This window comes from Phalacrocorax aristotelis, chromosome 1 (assembly GCF_949628215.1).
Source record: "Phalacrocorax aristotelis chromosome 1, bGulAri2.1, whole genome shotgun sequence".
In the NCBI taxonomy this organism is placed as follows: Eukaryota; Metazoa; Chordata; class Aves; order Suliformes; family Phalacrocoracidae; genus Phalacrocorax; species Phalacrocorax aristotelis.
The window spans coordinates 209635708-209657679 of NC_134276.1; the positions used below are offsets into that span (position 1 = coordinate 209635708).

A 21972-nucleotide genomic window follows, 5' to 3' on the forward strand; every position below is an offset into this window, starting at 1 on the left:
AATAGTGTGATTTGCTTTTTTTTTTTTGCCTTTTTTTTTTCTGAAGAGCTTAGTAATTCATAGCTGAAAAATGAAAAGCAAAGAAAAACAGCAAGATCAAGGAGCACTGAGAAAAGATATGACAGTGATCCAATAAGACTGTCACACTGCTTCATAAGACAATATCATAAATATCACAGCCCAATACCATAAGGGTGGGTGTTCATGGATTACTTCCTGAGAACTAGGACATTTGTCACTTCTGTATAGTGACCCTGGGTCACCGCACTGAAGATTACTGCCAAGTACTAGAAATTTATTCAATTTCTCATCAAACAATGGAAAGAATTTAATGCTTTTTTTAGTATTATTTTGTTGAAAACAAAGAGTATTTTAATTAATGGGCAAATGAGCTGATTTTAGCATAGCATGCACGTATACCAGTTGCTCTCTAAATACCTCACATCTGTTGCATTCATGTGTCCGGTATGGGAAGTCCACAACTTGGGGAACTGGACAGATTGTTCTCATAGACAAATCCTAAGAGGAAGGTTACCGTAAGCAGTTCTTGTAACTGGCTCCCACTGTACTTACTGTACTCTGGAATTCAATATTTTACAGTCATCAGCAAACAAAGTTAATACAGCTAAGTTCCTTATCTGAATTTTTCCCTGTATTTGAAACCTAACCAGACCGTCTTCAGAGTTCGGTTTTTTCACCTAGCTTTCTTTTCAACCATTTTATCTCAGAAACACCTAGAGATCCCTAAAAGGTAGGAATGGATTCTTAAATCTCTTTTATTTTTATATCTGCCACAGACCATCCTTTTTCCAACAGGTATTCTTACATCAGACACACTAATTCCCATGCTCGAAATATATATCCAGGGAGACATTTGACAGGAATTTCCAACTCCAATTATTTCATAGTAGCAGAAAATTGGATCCCTGAAAGATATAATTTGATATGGTGGGCAGGAGGGGAAGAGAGAATCTGAGAATCTATTCAGAGTGATTTACAACACCGCAGGAAGTGCCGGTGCCAGCGTATGGCATTCTTTGTTTTCACAGTGCTGTCAAACTGAATAAAATGCACTGGAAGTCAGAGGGAAATAACAGTTGTGTGTTTGGATGACACATTCACAGACTTTTGGTAGCTTAAATTTGGCAGGTGGCAGTTAGAGCGAAACCTCTTATTAGAACCAAATGGGCTTTTTATATTGCATCTGTCTGAGACAAAGTGAGATCTCCGCAGGCCACAGTTCTCTTAAACTGTGATCCACTCTTGAACATGACTTAAGAAGTAGCCAATGCTTTCAGTACTTAAGGGTTTTCTGAAAAATGCATTTTCATGCATACATTATAAGCATATGTGAAAGATTAAAGAAAATGGACCAGATGCTGATTTCATTTATACTGGATTAAATCTTGAAAGGTTTCAGTGCTTTTACACCTCATTTTCCACAGTGCAACCACAGCAGATTTCTGACTACCGTCTGTTTCTCCTAAAAGGAAACTGTACACCAGGATTTTTAGGGTAAATGACATTGCTCCTGACATGTTCATCACTGCAGACTGAAGACAAGTCCTACTTTTTAAAAAGTCAAAGCCCAATATGAGCAAATGTTTTCAGAAAGCAGGCTACTGGTGGTTCTTTATACCTAAACATATGGGTAAACATAAAAATGACAGCAGATGTTTATGGAAACTTAATTTATGGCAACAACGCAAAAGGAAATAACAGACACACGCTCTTTCACCTAGGATTGCCGTCATCTTGGTTACATACTGCTTTCTTCACACCTTGCTCATGTGTTGTTTTGTGTCTGGAAACACTGTTTAAAAGGTTCCACCTTGTCTATATAGGTGCCTAAATTTAAGTCTATCAAACGATTTTATGGACTCCAAAATGTTTTCAGCCATTCAAAACGAGTTACAAAGCTCAGCTGTGAGAGTCCTCTAAGGGCTAGCAAGCACAAAGTTACCACCTCTGTCTCTGGAAGTCCCTAACCTCAAGCACTGTATAGCTTCTTCTTACATTCTTCCTTCAGTGCCTACTGCTGACTCTCTTTGTGGGCAGGACGCTAAACTATATGAATATCCCATAAAACCAGTCTTGTTTTATTGTTAAGAATAGATAAGATGGTTTCTATTTCTATTAATTTTGGGAGGAAGAGAAATACTCTAAAACAGGTGGAAATCGGTGTCCTCTCAACTGCAACACCCAGAAGAGTTCCCTTTGTTTCAGAAGCAGGGCCACCATCATGCATTTATGCCTGGGAACCAATTCCGCAAGTGCAGAGGGTCAAACCCAAACCCTGTGAAATCTCAACCTCACCTCACTTCTTTTCTTAGGACTGTTTCTATTCACCAAGGCTGAGAACAAACCAACGTGATCCCAGATGGACTCATGATCATCCTCCTCCAGTTCCACTGGCGTTATTCTAGACTTTGCCAGTCCTCATAGCCCCACTTCCAGAAATTTAGATATCTCCAGTGGTTTCCATGTGACTCTCTGTTATTCGCTGATGTCTCCTGGCAAGCCTTTTTTCTTCTGACAGGTCAAGAAAGCTTCACCCTCAGACAGTCTACAGCTTTTGCTAGCCCGCAGAAAGCTGAATTCCTTTGACCAACAGAACAAGCAGCAAGTACTTAGTTAGGAAGGCCCAATCTTGGTGCTACTGTGTTTCAAGGCTGCAATAAACCTCTCGGACTCTGTGTGTATTCCTGAGGCTCTGGCTTGATGGCAAGAACCAAAGCCTCCCTTTGATGCTGGCTATCCCACCAGGTTCATTCCAAATGGAGCCAACACTCGTATAGACTAACAGGAGGTTTCCCAGTGCAATGAAGGTAAAATTTTGCTCCTATATCGTGAGAGTTCTGTTTTACATAAATATAGATATGTATTTGCATATATGTTCCCCTTTCTGCAGAGATGGGTGGGTCACGCTGCAAATATCACCCAGTGATAACAGCGCTGACATATAACCCCACTTGAACTGTTGGTAAGCACTGGCATTATAAAAAGGTGCAGAATTTCTTTACAGCTATGTCGTAAGCATTTACCCAGCTGATCTATATATATATGCATATGTATTTTTTACTGTGAAATACAGATAAAAATCAATGCAAGAGGGCATTAAAGGACAAGTCACAAGACAGCTGCACCTGGTAATGCCAGAAAAACAGTAGCAACTGTAAACTAAGGATGCTCCGGGCAACAATAATTTGTGACCGTGTGCAATACACACTGGGGCGGATGAAAACAACTTGTTCCAAAGCTGCTGTTGGGGATCTGACATGTTTATCTATTTGGCCCACATGTGGCTGTGTCTTCTAGCATTGACAGCTCCTGCGGGTTGGCAGCTTTTCAAAAGCTTGTCAGCCCTTGATAGCATTCCTATTCCTGCAGAGATGGGCGGGTCGCACTGTGGATTACGCAGTGATAATAGTGCTGACATATAACCCCGCTTGCACTGGTCGAGAACACAGGACTTACAGAAAGACGCATCATCTCTTTGCAGCTATTTTATAATTGTTTACCCAGATGACAACATTTTTTATTTAGCATTTATTTAGTTTAAGGAGTTGAATAACAAAGGCTTTAGGTATACTCGCAAGAAAATTCTATGTACCAAAGTAATCTTTCCAGCAGGATCCCAGAGCTTAGGGTTCCTATAGAACTTCTCCAGCTTTCCAGCCTCTCATGCTATTAAAGATGTTTTTGTGTTTTACCCTGCACTTTTACTAGTTGAGGCATAGTTGTCTTCAGATTTATTGTCCACATTTGCAGTGCCTTGATAAATGTAGGTTGCTGCTCTTTTCTGCTTTTTTTTTTTTTTTGCCAAACACCTTGATTTTCCTCATAGGAAGGAACTCCAAATCCCTCAGTTTATAAATAGCTTGCAACACTTGTCAGGCATCTAAAGGTCTTTCAAGAAAAGAATAAGGCACTTGATAATGCTATTCCTGCAATAGGAGCTAGAGGCTTCTATTCAGGACAAGTTCATAGAATTATATCCCTGCTACAGAAGGATGATTATCCTTTGCTATGCTTTAAACATTTGTAGAGTGCAACCATATTAGCCTCCTGCATTTGTCTTTCATTCTGGAGGACTTTTCTATTATCCTATGGTCCTTATTGTTATTTTATAATAACGTTTGGAAGCACTGGAAACTGGATGGATTTTTTCAAGCTGCCAGCTAAGGAAGTTTTCAAGCAATTACACAATAAATTGAATAAAAACTACAATGATTTAAGAAATTGGAACTCTAGAAGAACTATTGATGTATTTCATCAGGAAAAATATACCAGGAAATAAAGCCATAACTTAATATATGTAAGTTAAATTAACTTATTTAGACAAATAATTAGGTTGTAAAAAGGAAGTTATTAAATGATATATATGTGTATGTTAAATAAGATAAAAGGGTACAATTCATTGATGTTTCCTTGAATATTATTCCAGAAATATCTGAATATAGAGCCTCAGACTCTACATTATAATCTTGCCAAGTAATTATATCAGCAGATGAGGGTTTTCTGAGAGTAAATTGTTGAGAATCCTGATTTGGCTCTTTGGTGTGTCAGCACTTCCTAATATAAAAATTATCTGAAGTTGAGAGCTTTTTTAAAGTGATCTGAGTCTACCCAGCATAGAGCATTCTACAGTTCTTGTTCAGTTTTGTGTTAAAGAAAGAAAAGCCCAAACTATGCAGTCTTGCATTCTAGTTTCAAAGCTCTCACACCTCTTACCCCCGTCAACTTGCTGTCTTTAATCCTCCTCCCTCAAAGTCATTAATAAGCACATAATTTATATGCAGAAACTCAATACTCTAATCAATTACTTCTCATTTTAGTGGCTGCTTATAAGCAGATATTTTTTTTTTTCCAGACAACTCTTACTCCAGAGGAGTACAAAGGACACACTTCAGACCCTTGTAGTTCCGACATGTGTGGTTTCCTCACACCGGGAAAGCCTGGAAGCGAGCTGCCTGGCCTGGCGCCAACCCAAACCACGGTCAGCCTAAACACAGCGCCGGCAAACGCTCCTTTCTGACACTTCGCTGCTACTGGAGAGTATCCTTTAGCATCGAAACCTCGTCAGTGACTGGGATTTATACAACCTCTCATGCAACTTCGTTTGTCTCAGCTCTTCCCTCCCCAGACACGTTTCTACCAGCCCAGCACAGAGGAAACAAAGATAAACGCTCGTGTGATATCATCTCATGTAACTTGGGCATTTACTAAAAGGACAAGTTTATAAAGTTGCTGAATGCCCATGGAGATCTTGGAAATCAGCACACCAGGATGCTTTGCAGAGCTTTTCAGTCTGTTTTAGCTATTTAAATATACTTTTCCTCAGTGTTTTGTCTGAAAAGTTAAAGATGACCTGAATGGTTAAACTAAGAATTAGAAGCATTTGAACCTTCAGACAATCATTTCTTTAGTCCAGATATTCAAGTGGCTATGAATTTTATTCCCTTCTTTCAGGTTACCACAGATACGTAGCCATACATTCTCTATTCAGCTTACTAAATGCAAATTTTCATTCCAATATAAAGTGAGTCTTTGCTCTACAATATCTCCATTAAATGGCACTGTCATTGCACACTAATTCTCCTGGCTCAGTCTGTGTTCTGCTCTTCTTGGAAAGCACAACATCCATAACGATCAGTGGTGGTTTGGCTAAAGGGAAAATGTTACTAGCTTGGATGGAGGGGAGGATCATGCAGGGTGCTACCGCCTCCAGAAAGCTCTGAACTAGTCAAGCCCTGATGAACATAATGGGAGGCGACAGCGCTCAGCATCTCTCAGGAGGCAACCAGCATCCCACAGAAACAGAAACCTGTTTTTCACACAAACAAAATTTGTTTTCTCCAGAAAGCCTATGCCAGAAATCAATCTGTAGTCTGGAAATCTCCAATGTGAATAATGCTGTTATTAATGCAATATCCTGAGGAGGTGCTAGTTTTTGAGTAAACTACTGAGACGGCAGATGCAAGTTAAGTGTTTGGTAAAGCATCCCAGGGAAATGCTCAGAATCTGAGTTTTAAAGAAACTGGCATATGGAGCATTGCAGGAGTCAAAATAAGAAATAAGATACTCAGCCTGGTACTGTATCTCTTGTATACAATGACAGCAAGTGTTGAGCTCAAACATGTGGGGCAAAATAGTCTCCTGATACACTTGTTAAGCCACTGCGTTGCTGTTGTATTAATTCAGGGTCAGTTACCTCTTCAGAGCTTACAGCAGAACATAGTAATTTAAAACCTCCTGCTGGTGCTTAAAGAAAATATCTAACACAGCTGAGAATTTAAATTTTCTTTGGTAAGTAGCATATCTGGAACAGGCAGGAAAGCAGTTTTCATGTGCACCCCTGTGCAGGCATCTGGTTTTTACATGTAGTCAATTGTGCTTACAAAAGCTCCAGTTTGTCATGTCTGCTGGAAATACTGAAGCCTAAATTGCCATCTTATTATCTGGAGTTAACACATTGTCACAGGGCATGAGCAAGGGAGTACAGCAGATCCCAGTGGAAGCTTCTGCTATCACTAGTAATTCTAGATATTAATACAAATGTTAATGTTAAAATTGCCACTAACATTTTTACTATAATTTAAACCATCCAAATCACATCAGTTCTGTTTAATATCACAGTAAAGTAATCCCAGTGATGCCAGGAAGCAAGGAGAGAGCTGTCTTCAGTTATCTTCTTTCAAATGCTTTTATTTGAGGAGGGTGACCATGACCAGAGAAACCGAGAAGAAAATATTCTGAGTTGCATTTTTACCTATTAGCTGATATTTTGATGCTACTTTCATGCACTGCAGGGCTACTCGAGGTAGCTGATCTCCTGCAGGACAATCAGTCTCACAGGAAATCATATAGTGTGAGAAATTCAATTGATTGCAGATAACCTTTATAATTATGGGAGGTGAGGTTATCGAATCCTAGTACACAGCATTGCACAATGAATCTGCCAGTTACCCAGTGAAGGGAAAAAATAAAGGAAGATAAAAAGGAACAAAATTGAACTTATGAGGTGAACTCTGGAAAATAAACTGACCTTTTTTACATTTTTGTTTAAATCAACCAAGTTGAGCAGGAAGATGTGGTCTTTAGCCCCGATTAGCAGCCGGCCCCTCTCCTCATCTAGCAGCAGGGTTCGAAAATCAAGCCCCTCTGTTGAGCCCAGGAATGGGATGCAGCTGTTTGAAAGCAGCAAGTCTGTGGGAAAATGAAGAAAATCTTTATAATCAAAATGTTTACATATGACTCATTGATGGCTTTTATAAATATATGCAACCAGCGTGGAGTATGCTGTACAACTGCAGTCTTCGAGCATGTCTTTCAAGGGTCTTTCAATAATAGAATGTCTTTCAATAATAGAATTCCTGTTAACCTTGGTTTTCTTTGTTGGTTTTTTTTTTTTTTTTACTTCCAAATGGGGTAATATTTACTGTCACAAAACATTTTTCTGTATGAGATTTTCTTAATAAATTATCTTTATGACATAAAGGACTCAGAAATTTGACAGAATCTAGAAACAAAACCCCCAAAACTTTGCAAAATATGTGCTATAGATTTCCTTCGTTGGGAGAAAACTAATGTATTTTTATATAATCATATCATGGATACACATGATGAAGAGTCAATATCTCACAAGATTTGGCGCTTTACATGAAAAGCAGCAAAGAAGGTCAATGCCAGCAAATACTTAGGAGCAGGAAACCATGGTTAGATATGGTAGGTATCATAGACTCATCGAATGGTTTGAGTTGGAAGGGACGTTCAACGATCATCCAGTCCAACCCCCCTGCAGGGACATCTTTCACTACATCAGGTTGCTCAAAGCCCCGTCCAGCCTGACCTTGAACACTTCTAGTGATGGAGCATCCACAACTTCTCTGAGCAACCTGTTCCAGTGTCTCACCACCCTCATCATAAAGATTTCTTCCTTATATCCAATTTCAATCTACACTTTTAATGTTTAAAAGCATTGTCCCTTGTCCTGTCACTAAAGGCCCTGGTAAACAGGGTTTATAAGCTCCCTTTACATATTGAAAGGCCAGAATAAGGTCTCCCTGGAGCCTTCTTTTCTCCAGGCTGAACAACCCCAACTCTCTCAGCCTTTCCTCATAGGAGAGGTGTTCCAGCCCTCTGGTCATTTTCACAGCCCTCTTCTGGACCCACACTTAACAGGTCCACATCTTTCTTTTACTGGGGACCCCGGAACAGGATGTAGTACTGTAGGTGGGTTCTCATGAAAGCAGCGTAGAGGGGCCGAATCACCTCCCTGGACCTGCTGGCCATGCTTCTGTTGGTAGAGCCCAGAATATGACTGGCTTTCTGGGTTGCAAGCACACATTGCTGCCTCATATCCAATTTTTCAGCCACCAGTATCCCCAAGTCCTTCTCTGCAGGGCTGCTTTCAATCTGTTCATAACCCAGTCTGTGTTGATATTGAGGATTGCCCTGATCCAGGTGCAGGTTCTTGCACTTGGCCTGGTTGAACTTCACATGGTTTGCATGGGACGACTCCTCCAGCCTGTCAAGAGACCTTCAAAGGTCATTTAGTCCAACTAAATGAGGATTGCATCCCTTCCCTCAAGCTTATCATCTGCACCACTCAGCTTGGTGTCATCCACAAACTCAGTGAGGATGCACTCAATCCCAGTATGTCAATGATGAAGATATTAAATAACCCCAGTCCAGAGTACGGACCCTTGAGGGACCCCACTCGTAACTGATTTCCACTTGGATGTTAAGCTGCATATATAGTTGAGAAGACCTGGAAGGAGGTAACAACCATGAAGTGTATAGAAAGTTTGATATAAGGTTCAATTTGTCCATTGCCTAATATTAAATTCTGGTGGCAGTATAGAGAATAATTACAGCTAGATTTCCAGTTACTATCCTTTCAGTTGAGAATTGAGATCTGAATCAACAGCCATTGAGGAGAAGTGTGTCCCTAGGGCATAGTACTGAAATGAAAGAAGTATAGAGGCATATTAAGGGGAGCATCCAGTAGCAACACCTCTAAGATCCTGAGGTCTTCACTTTCCTTACAGAGGTGGCAAAGGGTGGCTGTTCCTGCATCCTTGCCCTCTCTGCAGAGGAAGTTTTCCCTATTAAAAGCACAAATTTGACACTTATATTTTGCCATGATTTAACAGTGGCTTCCAATCTTTTTCAAAAGGTAATTAAGGAAAACATGTTTCTCTGTGTAACTAATCAAAGAATCTATGCTTCTCTTGTAAGAAAGCTAAAAGGCTGTAAAGTAAAAAGTCTGTAACCTTTTGCTTGATGAATACTCCGCGGACATAATTCTGGATGAGGACACAAGCAACATATAGAAAAGAGCACAACGAGAGTTTAGTCTTGTTGGGTAGTCATTCATTTGGGGGGAACAAAAATAAACATGTGAATCAGTTCTTCCACAAGCAAACTCTCCAAGTTAAACTATTCTGAAATCTTCTGACAGAGTGGCAAATCCTGTATTTAACTGATCATAAAATTAAGGGTATTTCCACCTTCCTGGCACCGGATGGACAATGTAGCCTTCCTGCTAGAGAGGCCAGACTTAGAGTACAACTTATTTACACTTCCTGATCATGATGAAAATCAGGGCCAGTGTTTTGCAGAGTAACTCCTGGACAAAATAAAGACCAAAAAAACCAAACCAAACTTTTTTTCTCCAAGGTCTCTCACAAAACATGTGACAGGCAAAGCAAAGATTAAGTCCTGTTGCTGGCTAATAAACAGCACTGTGGGAGAAGAAATATTTTATCATTATTAATCTGACTACCTGGTATTTAATTATGACAATTATTTTTTGGCTCCGTCAGTTCTATTTAAGATTGTGTGGGTTTGACTGGCTCACTGCTGAATGTTGTTACAGTACACTGTGAAAACAAATCGTCCTGTATTGCAGCTCCTATTCCCCTAGATGAGATTTATTTGGCAGTACTTTGAAAAAAAATCTTACTTCACATTGAAAAATTAAATCCAAAGCTAAGCATTACACTGCCTTACACCAGCATTGTCCTTTCTCACGTATCTTTTGTGAAGACAAAGATGTCAGGTTTTTTTTTTCTAGATTAGTTACAATTTAAAAGACCTGCTCATTAACTGACAGCATTTAGGACACTTAGGAACAACTTATGATTAGCATACTAACTATAAAAACCTAAGTCCCATCCAAACTACTTCTTACACTAGAGACAGCTGATGAATAGCCAAGCCAGTGTAATAAATAAATACAAACTTTAAGAAGGAAAACAAAGAGCCCTCTAAACAGAGAAGTTCTGAAGCTTAGCTCACTTCTCTAGTGTGTTTTCACCCAGTAAGAAATAAAGACATATTCCTTCTGACACTTATCATTACTGGGTTCTCTGTTACAGGGCAGCTGCTTCTAGTGAAACTCTAGTGTTTTTGTGTGTGATGTAGATGTGTCTTTGTTAGACGTCATACTCTGTACAAACCTCCTCCCTTGTTTTTTCTGACGGGAAATTCTTGGTTGTGGATATGATGGAGCTGTTTATTGGGAAAGGGTTCTCCGATGCTGATCACAGCACAGCAGGTGGTTTTAGCTCCCTTGGGCTACTCAAATTCTTCTTGGTTGATCTCTAAAATACTGTTTATCAGCTGAGCATTGCTGGAGCCCATTATTTCTGAGTAATCATCTTTCTCTTCTCCACCCATGACATAAGAGCTGGCTGCATTACTAGATTATCTGATCCACTGTATATAGCAATAAATGCCTTATAAATTCTGCAGTCTAGATTAAATCCCTGTTTAACAGTTCTCTCTCCCGGTTAGTACACAGCATGGAGGGAATAGGAGGAGTACAGGATGACAATATCTAGTAATTAGTCATTCACAGGCATTAACAGGAATAAACAGGAGAGATTAGTGAATTTCACAGGCTTTTGTATTTCAGCAATCCATATCACCCTCTGTTACTTCTAAATGTCTTCTGATGACAAGCCTGCAGTCGTATCACAGTGCTCGCCTGTGGGACATGAGTAACTAAGATGCAGAATATGAGGGAAAATTCATTCTCATCTCCAGCCATAGGAATTTGATATGAGTAAGGTTAAATGATACGTTTGTGCAAATGCTCTAGGGCACTTTCATTGCCTACAGTCATGCAATCCTTGGGCCTTTGCAAGCATGTCACTTGCCAGGATGTGTAGACCTGATTTTCCACATACCTGAAAGGAGATGACTGAGGCTGCTCTCCACTTACCATTTCTTTCTTATCTGAAAGGAATGATCTCTGTAGTGACCATCCCAAAAGGACATTTGTCATCTACTGCTTACCACTTCTAGTATTTCTCAGTAGAGAGCCACCTAGGACAGCTACAACGGGGAGGGAAAAAACTCTCTCATGACTGAAACACCCAAGTGGCAATGAGCCCTGCCTGGTGCCTTGCAGAGTCATTTGTTGCACTGCACCATAAGGAAAACATCTGTAAAATGTTCCAGGGTGAAATGACAGCATTGCGTACTGATTCTTAGTGATGCAAGTGACAACACAAGCTGCAAAGCGGTGAAGAATAAGTTTTGGCCAGTTATTTGCTAACTATTGAAAAGAGGTTGTAAATAAGACTCTGAACATGGCCACTGATAAGATTAAAACTGAAACATGGCCTAATAAAATTTTTCATTAACACAGAATGGATTAAATTACAGCCAAATTAATCACTCCTTAAAAGCAAAACAATCCAATCTTATGGGTTGATATTGCCCTTCACAGTGAGTTATATTTAATATGACCAAGGCTTTTACACTGGAAAAATTTACTATGAAAAGCACATTTGCCCAATGGTTTTCAGGCTTAAGGAAAGCTGTTGATTTGAATCACTGCATCTCTGTAGCCAGGCTAACATAGAAACAGCAACCTCACAACACACAGAAACAGAGTTAGTTACAGGAATGGTCTTGCATGAGTACACGTTCAGCATTCAGTTTATTTGTTTATTCAGTATTTGCTGGTTTACTAAAAATTAAATACTTTTTTCCAGTGTGGCAATTAAATGAATATTCAGCAAACTCCCCTTCTGGGTTAATATTTCCCTCCTGAGTGGCAGAAGCTGGAATAGTGACCATTTTTTATTCATTTAGAAAAGTATCTCGGTGGACTTGGCTCACAACAGCATGATCATTTCTCACTTAAATAACCTCCAGCAGTGGAGCCACAGCATACAGGCTTTGAATGAAAAAAAAATGTCATTCTCTTCTGGTAACATGTATTTGCATTTATACAGAATATTTAGACTTCTTAGCCTTGAATCACATATGTGGTAACCACGCTGCCATTCGTCGGCTCCAGTGTGGTGTAAGCGTGCAGCAATCTGGAACCACTTGGTTGAGACTCAGAAGTGCCTTTGTGGCCAGTCACAGACATTGTTGTAATGATGGGCTAGGCATAAACTGGCAGAAAAGGAACTCCTCAACCTGTTTCAAAACAGCTACATCTAATGACACCTTTGAAGGACTCTGAATTTAAAGGTTTTATGTGTATAATTCTGTAACTTTTATATACAGTAGAAAAGAAATGTCACATCTTTTTCTCTAGATAGAAACAAGTCCTTTCACGTGCTGGGAAATACCCATAACAATTAACATGGGTATTGTGTGAATCCTCAACTAAACTTTTGGGATAAAGAAATGTCAATATAGCATGAATACAGCAATTTACTTATTTCTTAAAGTATTCTGAGTTTAAAAGATCCAATTGATCCCAGATGTATTTGTATGAAGGCAAAGAGAATAGTTCCAGCCTACTACCGATCTCTACTACTTATTGCAAGAAGCAAGTTACATTTTGTTGATCTGCATCTCACCATGGAACCATGGACAATGATGATTTGTTGTGCATGTCATGTGGCTTTCATTGCTATACAATGAATTTTATTTGGCCTGGAGGAAAGCGTCTTAACCATGGCACAGCAGGGCCTTTCCAAAAGGATATGGATTACTGGGAACAGAGAAAAAAAATACTTCTTGGCAAAATATCACGTCAAAAATCTTGGTTCTCATTCTGAGTAGTACTCAAAACCACCGTGTACTCCACTACATATTTTGGGGTTAGGTGCTTCTGTTCACTCCTGTTACAGTCTAGGAAGGTGACACTGGAACGCTAACTTTTTCAAAGTTCGTCCAAAATTCAGTCTACTGCAGGGTTTAGGGCATTTCAGGGCATTTTCACTTTAAGCTTCAGGTACTTCCACAGGCCAGCTCAGCAATCAGCAAACTAAATATTTGCCACATCTCTGTTTGCAAATAATTATTGATAGATGTCAAATCTGTCAGTATTTTAGAACCCAGAAAAATCATAAGTAGTTGAAAGAGCTCATTATGCGCTATGATTCTCAAACCATGCTTACAGACAATGGTAACTAAGCAATAGCTCGCTCTGTGCAGTGCTGCCAAGAGGTTTTTTACATCTTTCATTGGGAAGGGACAGATCATTTTGTCTTCAGACAACCTTCACAATGGCTACTCCACCCATAAAGACAAAAAACAAAAAAGTAACTCATGCTGTGGGACCTGACTTGCTTTTGTCTTAGTAAAGCTCCCTTGAAAGGAGGTGCTTCTGCAAGGTCAGAACTGAGACTACTGCAGATTATTTAGTTAATCTATTTCAGAACCAGGGGTTATAATCAATCTACAGTCATGTCTTTGTTTGACTCAGTGTTTTTTAAATCCACAAAAATGGTAATACTGTAAAACAAAATAGGCAGGTGCTCACCACCGAAAATACACCCACTTAATAAATATGACTAGTGAAACAGGTGCACAAATAACTTGTAAAGTGTTGTTATTGCAAACTTGATTAAAAACTGCTTTGTGACTTCTTGTTATAGGTGAAAAAATGCAAAGGCCCAATTAAAAAACTTCACAGAGCCAAATCAAATAATTAACTTTAGACAGGACAGCTCACAATGTATCTGAGTGAAACATCTGTTCTTCTGAAAAAGACCTAAGACCATGGATTTGCACAGGTTCCCTTTTCCTAAGTCATTTATCTTTCTTGCAAAACTTCCAAAGTAAGTCAACCCACTGTTTTTTCCAATGCAAAATTAAATCACCTATTTTTTAAAATGGTACTCTGGATATCTGAAGAAGATGCACTGCAAATGGGATTCAATATAAATGATTGGCAAGCATATGAGTTTGGTAATGCATAGACAGTTCTTGGCATCTCATCACACAAACCTGTCCATTAAGAATACCTAGCACATCAATGGACCTAAGAAGTACCGAATCTCCTTTCTAAATGTAAGGCAGAACATGCAGCGCCATCACCTCTATTTCCTTATTTTTAATTGTTAGCACTGAACTTAGCTTTTTTCCCTTCACCTCTCACAGATCCTCAGCCTGGCAGCCAGTCTCACGTGTAACAGGTTACGCATCGGAGTTATTTGACTGAAATCTGCTTTATTCCACTTCAGTCTTATTTCAAATTCCCTTTAAAGTATCCCAATGGTGAGGGGATACAAAGAACATAAGACTTTCCTTTTAACTAGCAGAGTAAAATTTTTGGCCATTACTGAAGACAGAGACCAGTTTTCTTCTCAACCTTATGGATGAGGAACTATCACCTTAACTAGAAGTCACACTGTAGCCTTATCTTTTAAAATTATCCTCCAGCAACTTGTGCATCAAGCAGCTGAGAGAAAAACTCGGCCCTGTTCTGAAGGATGGCTTATAAACTCACCTATTCCTAAAGCTATTCTGAAAACCCACCTTACTAGACCCATATTGGCAAATAGCCTATAAATTTACTAACCCTAGGAAAAGGCAGCTTTAAATTAATTCAGCTACTCCCACACTCTGTAGTCAGACTTTCAATTTTTAAATGCCTTGGAACAACTCAAAATAAAGTAATTTCATTCATACCCTGGTTAACCATTTCCCAGCCTCTTTTCCCTCCCAATCTATCAGCCAATCAAATAAATGGAGAGCAAGAGAGCAATGATAGGCTTCAGGTAGAAATAATGGCAAAATCTTGTTTGGATTATTCAAAAAAAACTGAGTTAAACTCACTGATTGTGACTCAGTTTTATTGCTCCAGCTAGTCTGCCATCTCATCTCATAAACCTTCCAGGTACCTTTAGGTGCATAATCATATGACCTATAATCAGAAAGGCATGAATCTTATGAAGGACGTAGCCATGGGGAAGCAAGTGTGGAGATAAGTCCACACTCTGAAGAACAGGCAACACAAACAAAATGCACTCACAATAGGTTGTGCCTAGTAGATGTCTAGCATCAAAACCATCTCAAGGATCTGGGACTTGCAATAACTTGCATGAAGAACACACTCCATGCTGCAGCAGCGGGCTCATGCTGCAGCAGCGAACTCGTTCTTTCCTGCTTGGATGAAGATGTGTATTGCACTATGCAAGTATGTCCAGGTGTTAAAAATGCAACATGGTGATTATATTTAGAGCTTTAAGGCACATAGCTCTTCCTTTGTCAAAGTATGCTTCATAAAATTATATGCAGTGCTATCCCTCCTTTTGAAACAAATTACTGTCATTATATTGCACTAGCCTTCAGAATAGCACCAACCCTTCATTTCAGACTTGACTTTCTTCAGAGTGATGCAAAAACGGCTAGAGTATTTTCAAGCACCTGTACCTGCAATTTTCTACTAACTGAATCTTCAGAGAAACTTCTGAGCACATGATATCCTTTGGAGAAGCACACGGCACTTTGAGGACAGGCGGAGGAGGTCTTTGCTACATCCTACAGCCCACGTGGGCTGGTAAAACAACAGCAGGTTGTGCTATTTCTTCCACCCATACTATCTAGTAGCAGCTGTACAGAACAGGACACATTTTTTAATCCTTACTCAGTTTTTGCTCTGTTGATGAAAATCTAGCCTTAGGAAGTAAGATAAGTGGACTTTGTTTCACACTTAGAGCAAATGAGAATTTTGTTGTGGATTTAAACAATTTAAATATCCAGGATTTAAACCTGCAAGTTTTCTTAAATGAATCCAAGGTATAATTGGCTACAGAAACCTGGCTTTGGCTCAGTAGCTGGTCTGACACTACCAGTAGGTGCTGACAGATCTCTTTGGGAGTCTGACTCACTTTATTCAGACCTGCTTTCTCAGACTGCACATCTGACACCAGGACTTCCTCCACTGAGCCTGCTGTTGACCTACGCTGAGCTGTTGTACACGAAAGACATTGTTTTTAAAATGGGCAGATGTCTTAATAATATGTCCACTTTAACATTTTTCTCACCAGGTTCAAATGTATTTGCCGGCTTCCTAATGAGTGTAATGTTCATAAAAAAGTAGACAAGGCTTTCTTGCTGAAAGATGAGAGACCTTGAACTGCAGTGGCATGAACAACTCTATTGTAATAAAAGTGTCAAACATCATGGGCCTGGAAAATACATTAATATCAGTACTAACAGGCTTAGGAGAGATACAGAGCAGCATGAGCTACTCGTGAAGAAGGTGAGTTGACAGTGCGAAGGACAGTTAATACCAAACAGATTTGCTTGCTCAGTTACTTCATTAGTGCCTCTGTTTTCAAGACTTAAAAAAACCAGCTTACAGACAGAAGAATCCCGATTTGTTGCCTATCATTGCTATTTGCAATTTCCGTACTAGTGCAACTATATACGACGCATGAGTCATAACCAGTGTCTATGAGCAACACAGATTTTATGAAAGCATTCAGTAGCTGTATGTCCCACCCTTCCCCACCCTCTGCATGCTCCACAGACACACACCCCACTTGCGCTTGCATCAAGACTTGGAGCCAGACCCTCAGTTTAACCACTGGGACCTGCAATAATTTTATAAGCTGAGGATCTAGCCCTGAGTGTATAGCAAGAAGCTGTGGGGGCCATTCTTCTCTCCAACCCCAAGCATTGGACTTGAGCCCACACAAGCTGTATGGTCAGGCTGTAAAGCTAAATAAGATACAGAGATAGTCCTAACTACTAATAGCATATGTCCTTGCCAAAGGGACTGATGAGACCTGGCACTGGTGCAAGAGAAAGGGCAGGTCCGTGCATCTGGGAACGGATGAGTGGGGAAAGAAGTGGATATGTGTGTTTGGGGAGAAGGGAGCAGGGAGGGACATGTCCTCCTTCCAGAAACAGCACGCTGTTATGTTGGCTCGGCTGCCATGAAACTACAGTCTGAGAGAGCTTATAAGATCTCTTAAGTGTTGATGGTCCTTCAACGCCCTTCCCACAGTTCCCCTGAGGGCAAGGATATTTCCTCATTACTAGCTTCGAAAAGCTCTTCTGGTTTCTCAGCTTAACCAAGACAGGTCCAGATGGACAAGGAGACAGAGCAGATACAGTAAAGGAGGTGAGACCAGGTCTGGGAAACAATAACCAGCTCACCAGTGTGACTTGCTGCCCAGGGAGCAACGGCAGCTTTTGGCAGGGCTGAAGGGACTGTGGTGGGAGGAGTGCCTGCACAGGAAAGGAGGCGAAGGGCAGGGACCTCTGTGAGCAGATTTACCTGTCAATGGAACAGATATTTCCGCTGTTGGCAGCAAACTTGCATTAGGACGTTCCTGCTTGCTGTCCCCACACGTAACTGTTTGTTCCTGTCCCCGCAGCGGGGTTCCCTCTGTGACATGGGCCAGATAATCTTCCTGTCCCATGCTCTGAATGAGAAATGGGAACTTTTATACCAGCAGTAGGGGCATTAATATTTTAGCTTTTTCTGCCATCATGACCGCTGGTTAAGCTCACAAGACAAAATTAACAGCCCTGCTCTAAATCGCTACAGAAGTGCAGTACAGAGAAGCAATTACTTAATCATTATCTGGGGTGGTTGCACAGGATGGACATTCTCTAAGAAAACATGGTTAAAATGTAGAGAATTACTGGTTTTGGGAAACTTCAAAGATTTTTTTTCCTTATATTCTTTTTCCAGTTTTGCAGATATATTTTGTTTTATTAAAAAGCAAGCAAAAGTAGCAAGATAACCCAACTGGCTAACGTGAAGGAAGGTTTTCAAAATAGTTTTGCACCAGCAATAGCAAAGGACCTCTTCCAGCAATGAAAATAAAACCAACTCACATTATAATAGCCTGGACTAGCATAATGTTCTCCTATGGCAAAGTGAAATATAATTATCAGTTATACTTTCTGATACAGACAGAAGTTAAGTTCTTACGAAGCCATTAAAACTAGAGGTCATTGAATATCTGCATTAATTCCCTTATAAGTTAGTTGTTTGTGTTGGAGTTATGCCTAGCAACCTCTGCCGGATTCAGTCCCACGTGCAGATGTGCAGGTGGACCCAATATCTGCCTTGTAGACTTAGGCAACATTATGATAGGACTGTACTAAAAATTGCAGAGTAAAGGATATCAGAGATTGTGTGTCTGCACAAGGTAACCATGTGCACCATCATATTCCCTGCTGTCAATCATTGGCGTATAGGCATAAGCTGTTACTTAATATTGGAGGAGGGATTGATTTTTTAAATTATTAATATTTACATTTATTTATCAGTTTTGGGGCAGCAGTGGGTGTCATATAGATTGCTGTTGTGTTACATATTTAGTAAGAAATATTTTTCAAAGAAATCCAGGGTGCATGGATAATGCAGAGGGAGATGTAAAGTCATCCCAAAGCTTCCAGGTAAGATAAGCATAAAATTTTCGTGTCTTCAGTAACCTTTTAGCCATCAAACTTTGTGGTACAACACAGCATACTTCTCTGGGGCCGCCCGGATTTGGATCGCAGAGGAGAATGAATGTTTTCGCAAATTAGTGGAAAAAAAAAAGGTACCTTTGTCACTCCCACCCTCGTCTAAATGCCTCTGTTAACCACAGCTAGCCAATGCCTCTGGCTTCTCTGATAGTGCTCTGGCATGATAAAGGAAATTTTGTCTGTTCGTCTTTCTGCTATCTCTTTGTGTATTTATCTCTGAAGGACTTTGACTACAGAACAGACCACCCCTGCACCCCTTGGCCCTTCTTTGAGGAACTTGTCTATAAATGGAACAGCAGAAATGGGGAGGGAGGAAAGGGAAATAGGATGTGACTTGAGGACCTGTGCTGCAACCACAGATGTCCACTGCTAGACACACACTGACGTCAAGAGGATCATGCCCTCAAATTAGTGCATAGAAAGAGAACAAGGTTGGGATCTGTGAAACTACTCTGAATTGAGTTTACTTTACAAATGTCTTTAGTAAAAGTGTAATTAGACAAATATTTTTGAAAGTACCCTCTTCGAAGCTGCTGCTGCTGATCATGTCTCTCCCCCACATTCTTCTTCTAGGGAAGCAGTTTTTGGTGTTGTCTCATCCTCTTTTTTACAAGGGACCAATCGTTCTTCCCAAAGTCTGACTCTTTTGTTTTTTTCCCCTCATCTTCTGAGATTTAATCAAGTGAACAATCAGAAGAATAGTTTGGTATTTTGTGAACACAATTCTTTTTTTATCCAATTGAGGCCCTTTTGTGATCACAAAAAAAAAAAAAGAAAACTGTTGTGAGCTACAGGCTGTTTACACTGTTAAGAGGTTGATACGGGTCAGTTCTCTAAGGTTATTCTTAGTTCAACTGCTATGTAAACTGTTGATGTCACTGACTGGGGGCTGCTCTCCAGGACATTATATATATGATAATTATATGACAGAAAATGCAACATATAGTTGGATCTGACCTCCAAGTTCACTAGTTTAAAAAAGGAAAAAATGTCTCTAAGAAACTTGCTGTTTTCCAGTACTGAAATGTAATATACCCCTTCAAGCTTATACTTAGTCCACAGCATATATGAGTCTTTCCTCACTTGGACAGCAATGCCCATCCATGTTCAGTCCAGCGTACATTTTAAGTCTCAATGTTCACTGTGTCCAGAAAGCGTTTTTGAAACAAACCAGGCAAAATCTATTTCATAACTAGGCAATCATCTGCAACTAGGATCTTAACTCTCACAGAAACATTTTATGTTACTCTACAAAGGAATCTGAGATAGCTTTTTCTGAGAAATCACAAATCATCAAAAACAAATTAAACAACAATCAAGGGATTCAAGAAAAGCAGCACTTTCTCACTCAGCACATTTTCCTTGATCTTCATGGGCATTCAGAGTTACAGCTGCTGCTATTACAACAAAAGCATGTTTTTACCGATTTTTCTTCCTCTACCTCTAGAGCAAGCACAGCTGCTGAAATGCATTCATAGTTGTGCAACACTCCCTTCATGATACTGGGATTACCACAACGTCACAGACAGTTTAAATGATGCTCATGGAGCTGTAGAATTGTAACTATATTTTATATGCATAATTAAATGATGCATGACATGGAAATAAGCCAGCTTTACCGAAACAGAACAACCTAACTCCTCTGATGCAACAGTTAAGCATCTCATCAGTTATAAAGTGGAACAGGTTTAAAGCAAATTAGAAAACAGGATCCTTGACATTGTAAAGGAGCGTGTTCAAAGGATCATTTTTAGAACTTTCAAGGAAATGTACTAATCCAGTCAAATTTTCAAAATTCCTGGCACTAAAATGATATCCTCTGTTTGCTTTTTCACCATGTTGTAGGAATGCATCACTCTTAGGGGAAAGAAAATCATGTATGCAAAACACTGCATGAAGCTAAACAATCCTTAAAAATGGCTAATTTCCCCGTGGCGCTGATGATTTAGCATTGTTGCCCTTCAACAGAGGAGGCAAAACTACATGTCTTTAGTTTACTTATTTAAGATGAAAAAAGTGAGAAATGGAAATTTGATCCTGCTTCAATTTACTTCAGTGGCAACTCTTGCCATGACTTCAGTGGGACTGAGACTGCATCTTAATTCATTCAACGTGAAGAATAAAAATTCAGCCAAGAATAATGTTGTTGTTTACTAGATTTAAATTACTGCCATAGTTGTTTTTAACAGTGTTAAGTAAATCCTTTTTTAAAAGCCGCAGTTTGCCTTCAGTCTTACTTTTTCCTATGTGCTGTATCACAGTGCAGGCTCCTGGTCCTCTGACCAAATCAGCACCGGTCACAGCAGGCATGGCTTGCTTTTGGGGCATGGCCACATTCCCGCATATGAATTATGTATGTTTGTATATGTCAATGTGGATATGTCACTGGTGATAATGTCCAAATCTGGGCTGGGGCATATCCCCAGGGTGTACACTTTCATAACTGGAACAGGCTGCCCAGAGAGGCTGTGGAGTCCATTCCCTGGAGAAATTCACACCCCGCCTGGACGCGTTCCTGTGCCCCCTGCTCTGGGTGTCCCTGCTCAAGCAGGGGGGTTGGGCGAGATGATCTCCAGAGGTCCCTTCCAACCCTGCCATTCTGTGATTCTGTGACAATATAAATGTGTTCTCTGAGTACACAGACTACTTCTAAGATGTCCATGAAAAGCAACAAAGTAAAGCAAATCAATAGGCTTAAATTTGCAATTAGGAGTTTGCATTTCTACAGGAAAATTTTAGGATGGTCACAAATTGAAAAAGGTTGAATTTTTTTTCTTTTTTCCTAGAAGGCAATCAACCTTCTGTCCTGGTTATTCTTTGCCTTTTCCTATAAAGTAAAACCTACACATACAAAAAATCTGTATAAAAGTACCTGTCAATAAATTGGCAAAGCCTACTACCCAAAAGATAGGCAGAAATAAAACTTTCTACACTGTATGAATTAAAAATGTTCATATGTATGAACTGCGACACAGGCCCTTCTGTTTTTCAGTAACAGAACTAATGCTGTCTCGTAAATGACTTTGTTGAATGAGACATATACGAAAACCTTCTGCATTTGCTGTAGAGGTTGGAATGAGGATGTTAAATGAGGTAGCAGACAACGAGGATGTGCTGCTTAGGGAAGCTGAATGTCACTTCTCTGCTTGAGGATTTCTGCAGTTTGGATGATGGTCACAGGGCATTTCCAGCTACATGAAAACGGATGATAAATACACACTGTTGCTCTGAGACTGACTGTAGTTAAAGATCATACTGTATTACATTAACACAAGT

The 21972-nt window shown here is 39.9% G+C and overlaps 1 protein-coding gene across 2 annotated transcripts in view; it reads right to left on the reverse strand.

Moving 5' to 3' along the window:
• The window catches only part of SEMA3D (semaphorin 3D), a 143758-nt gene that overhangs the window by 72014 nt on the left and 49772 nt on the right, over positions 1-21972 (reverse strand). For both annotated transcript variants that reach the window (XM_075081520.1, XM_075081521.1), the window contains one exon: positions 7049-7209. In XM_075081520.1, the coding sequence (XP_074937621.1) occupies positions 7049-7209 (161 nt within the window). The remainder of the gene's footprint in view (positions 1-7048; positions 7210-21972) is intronic.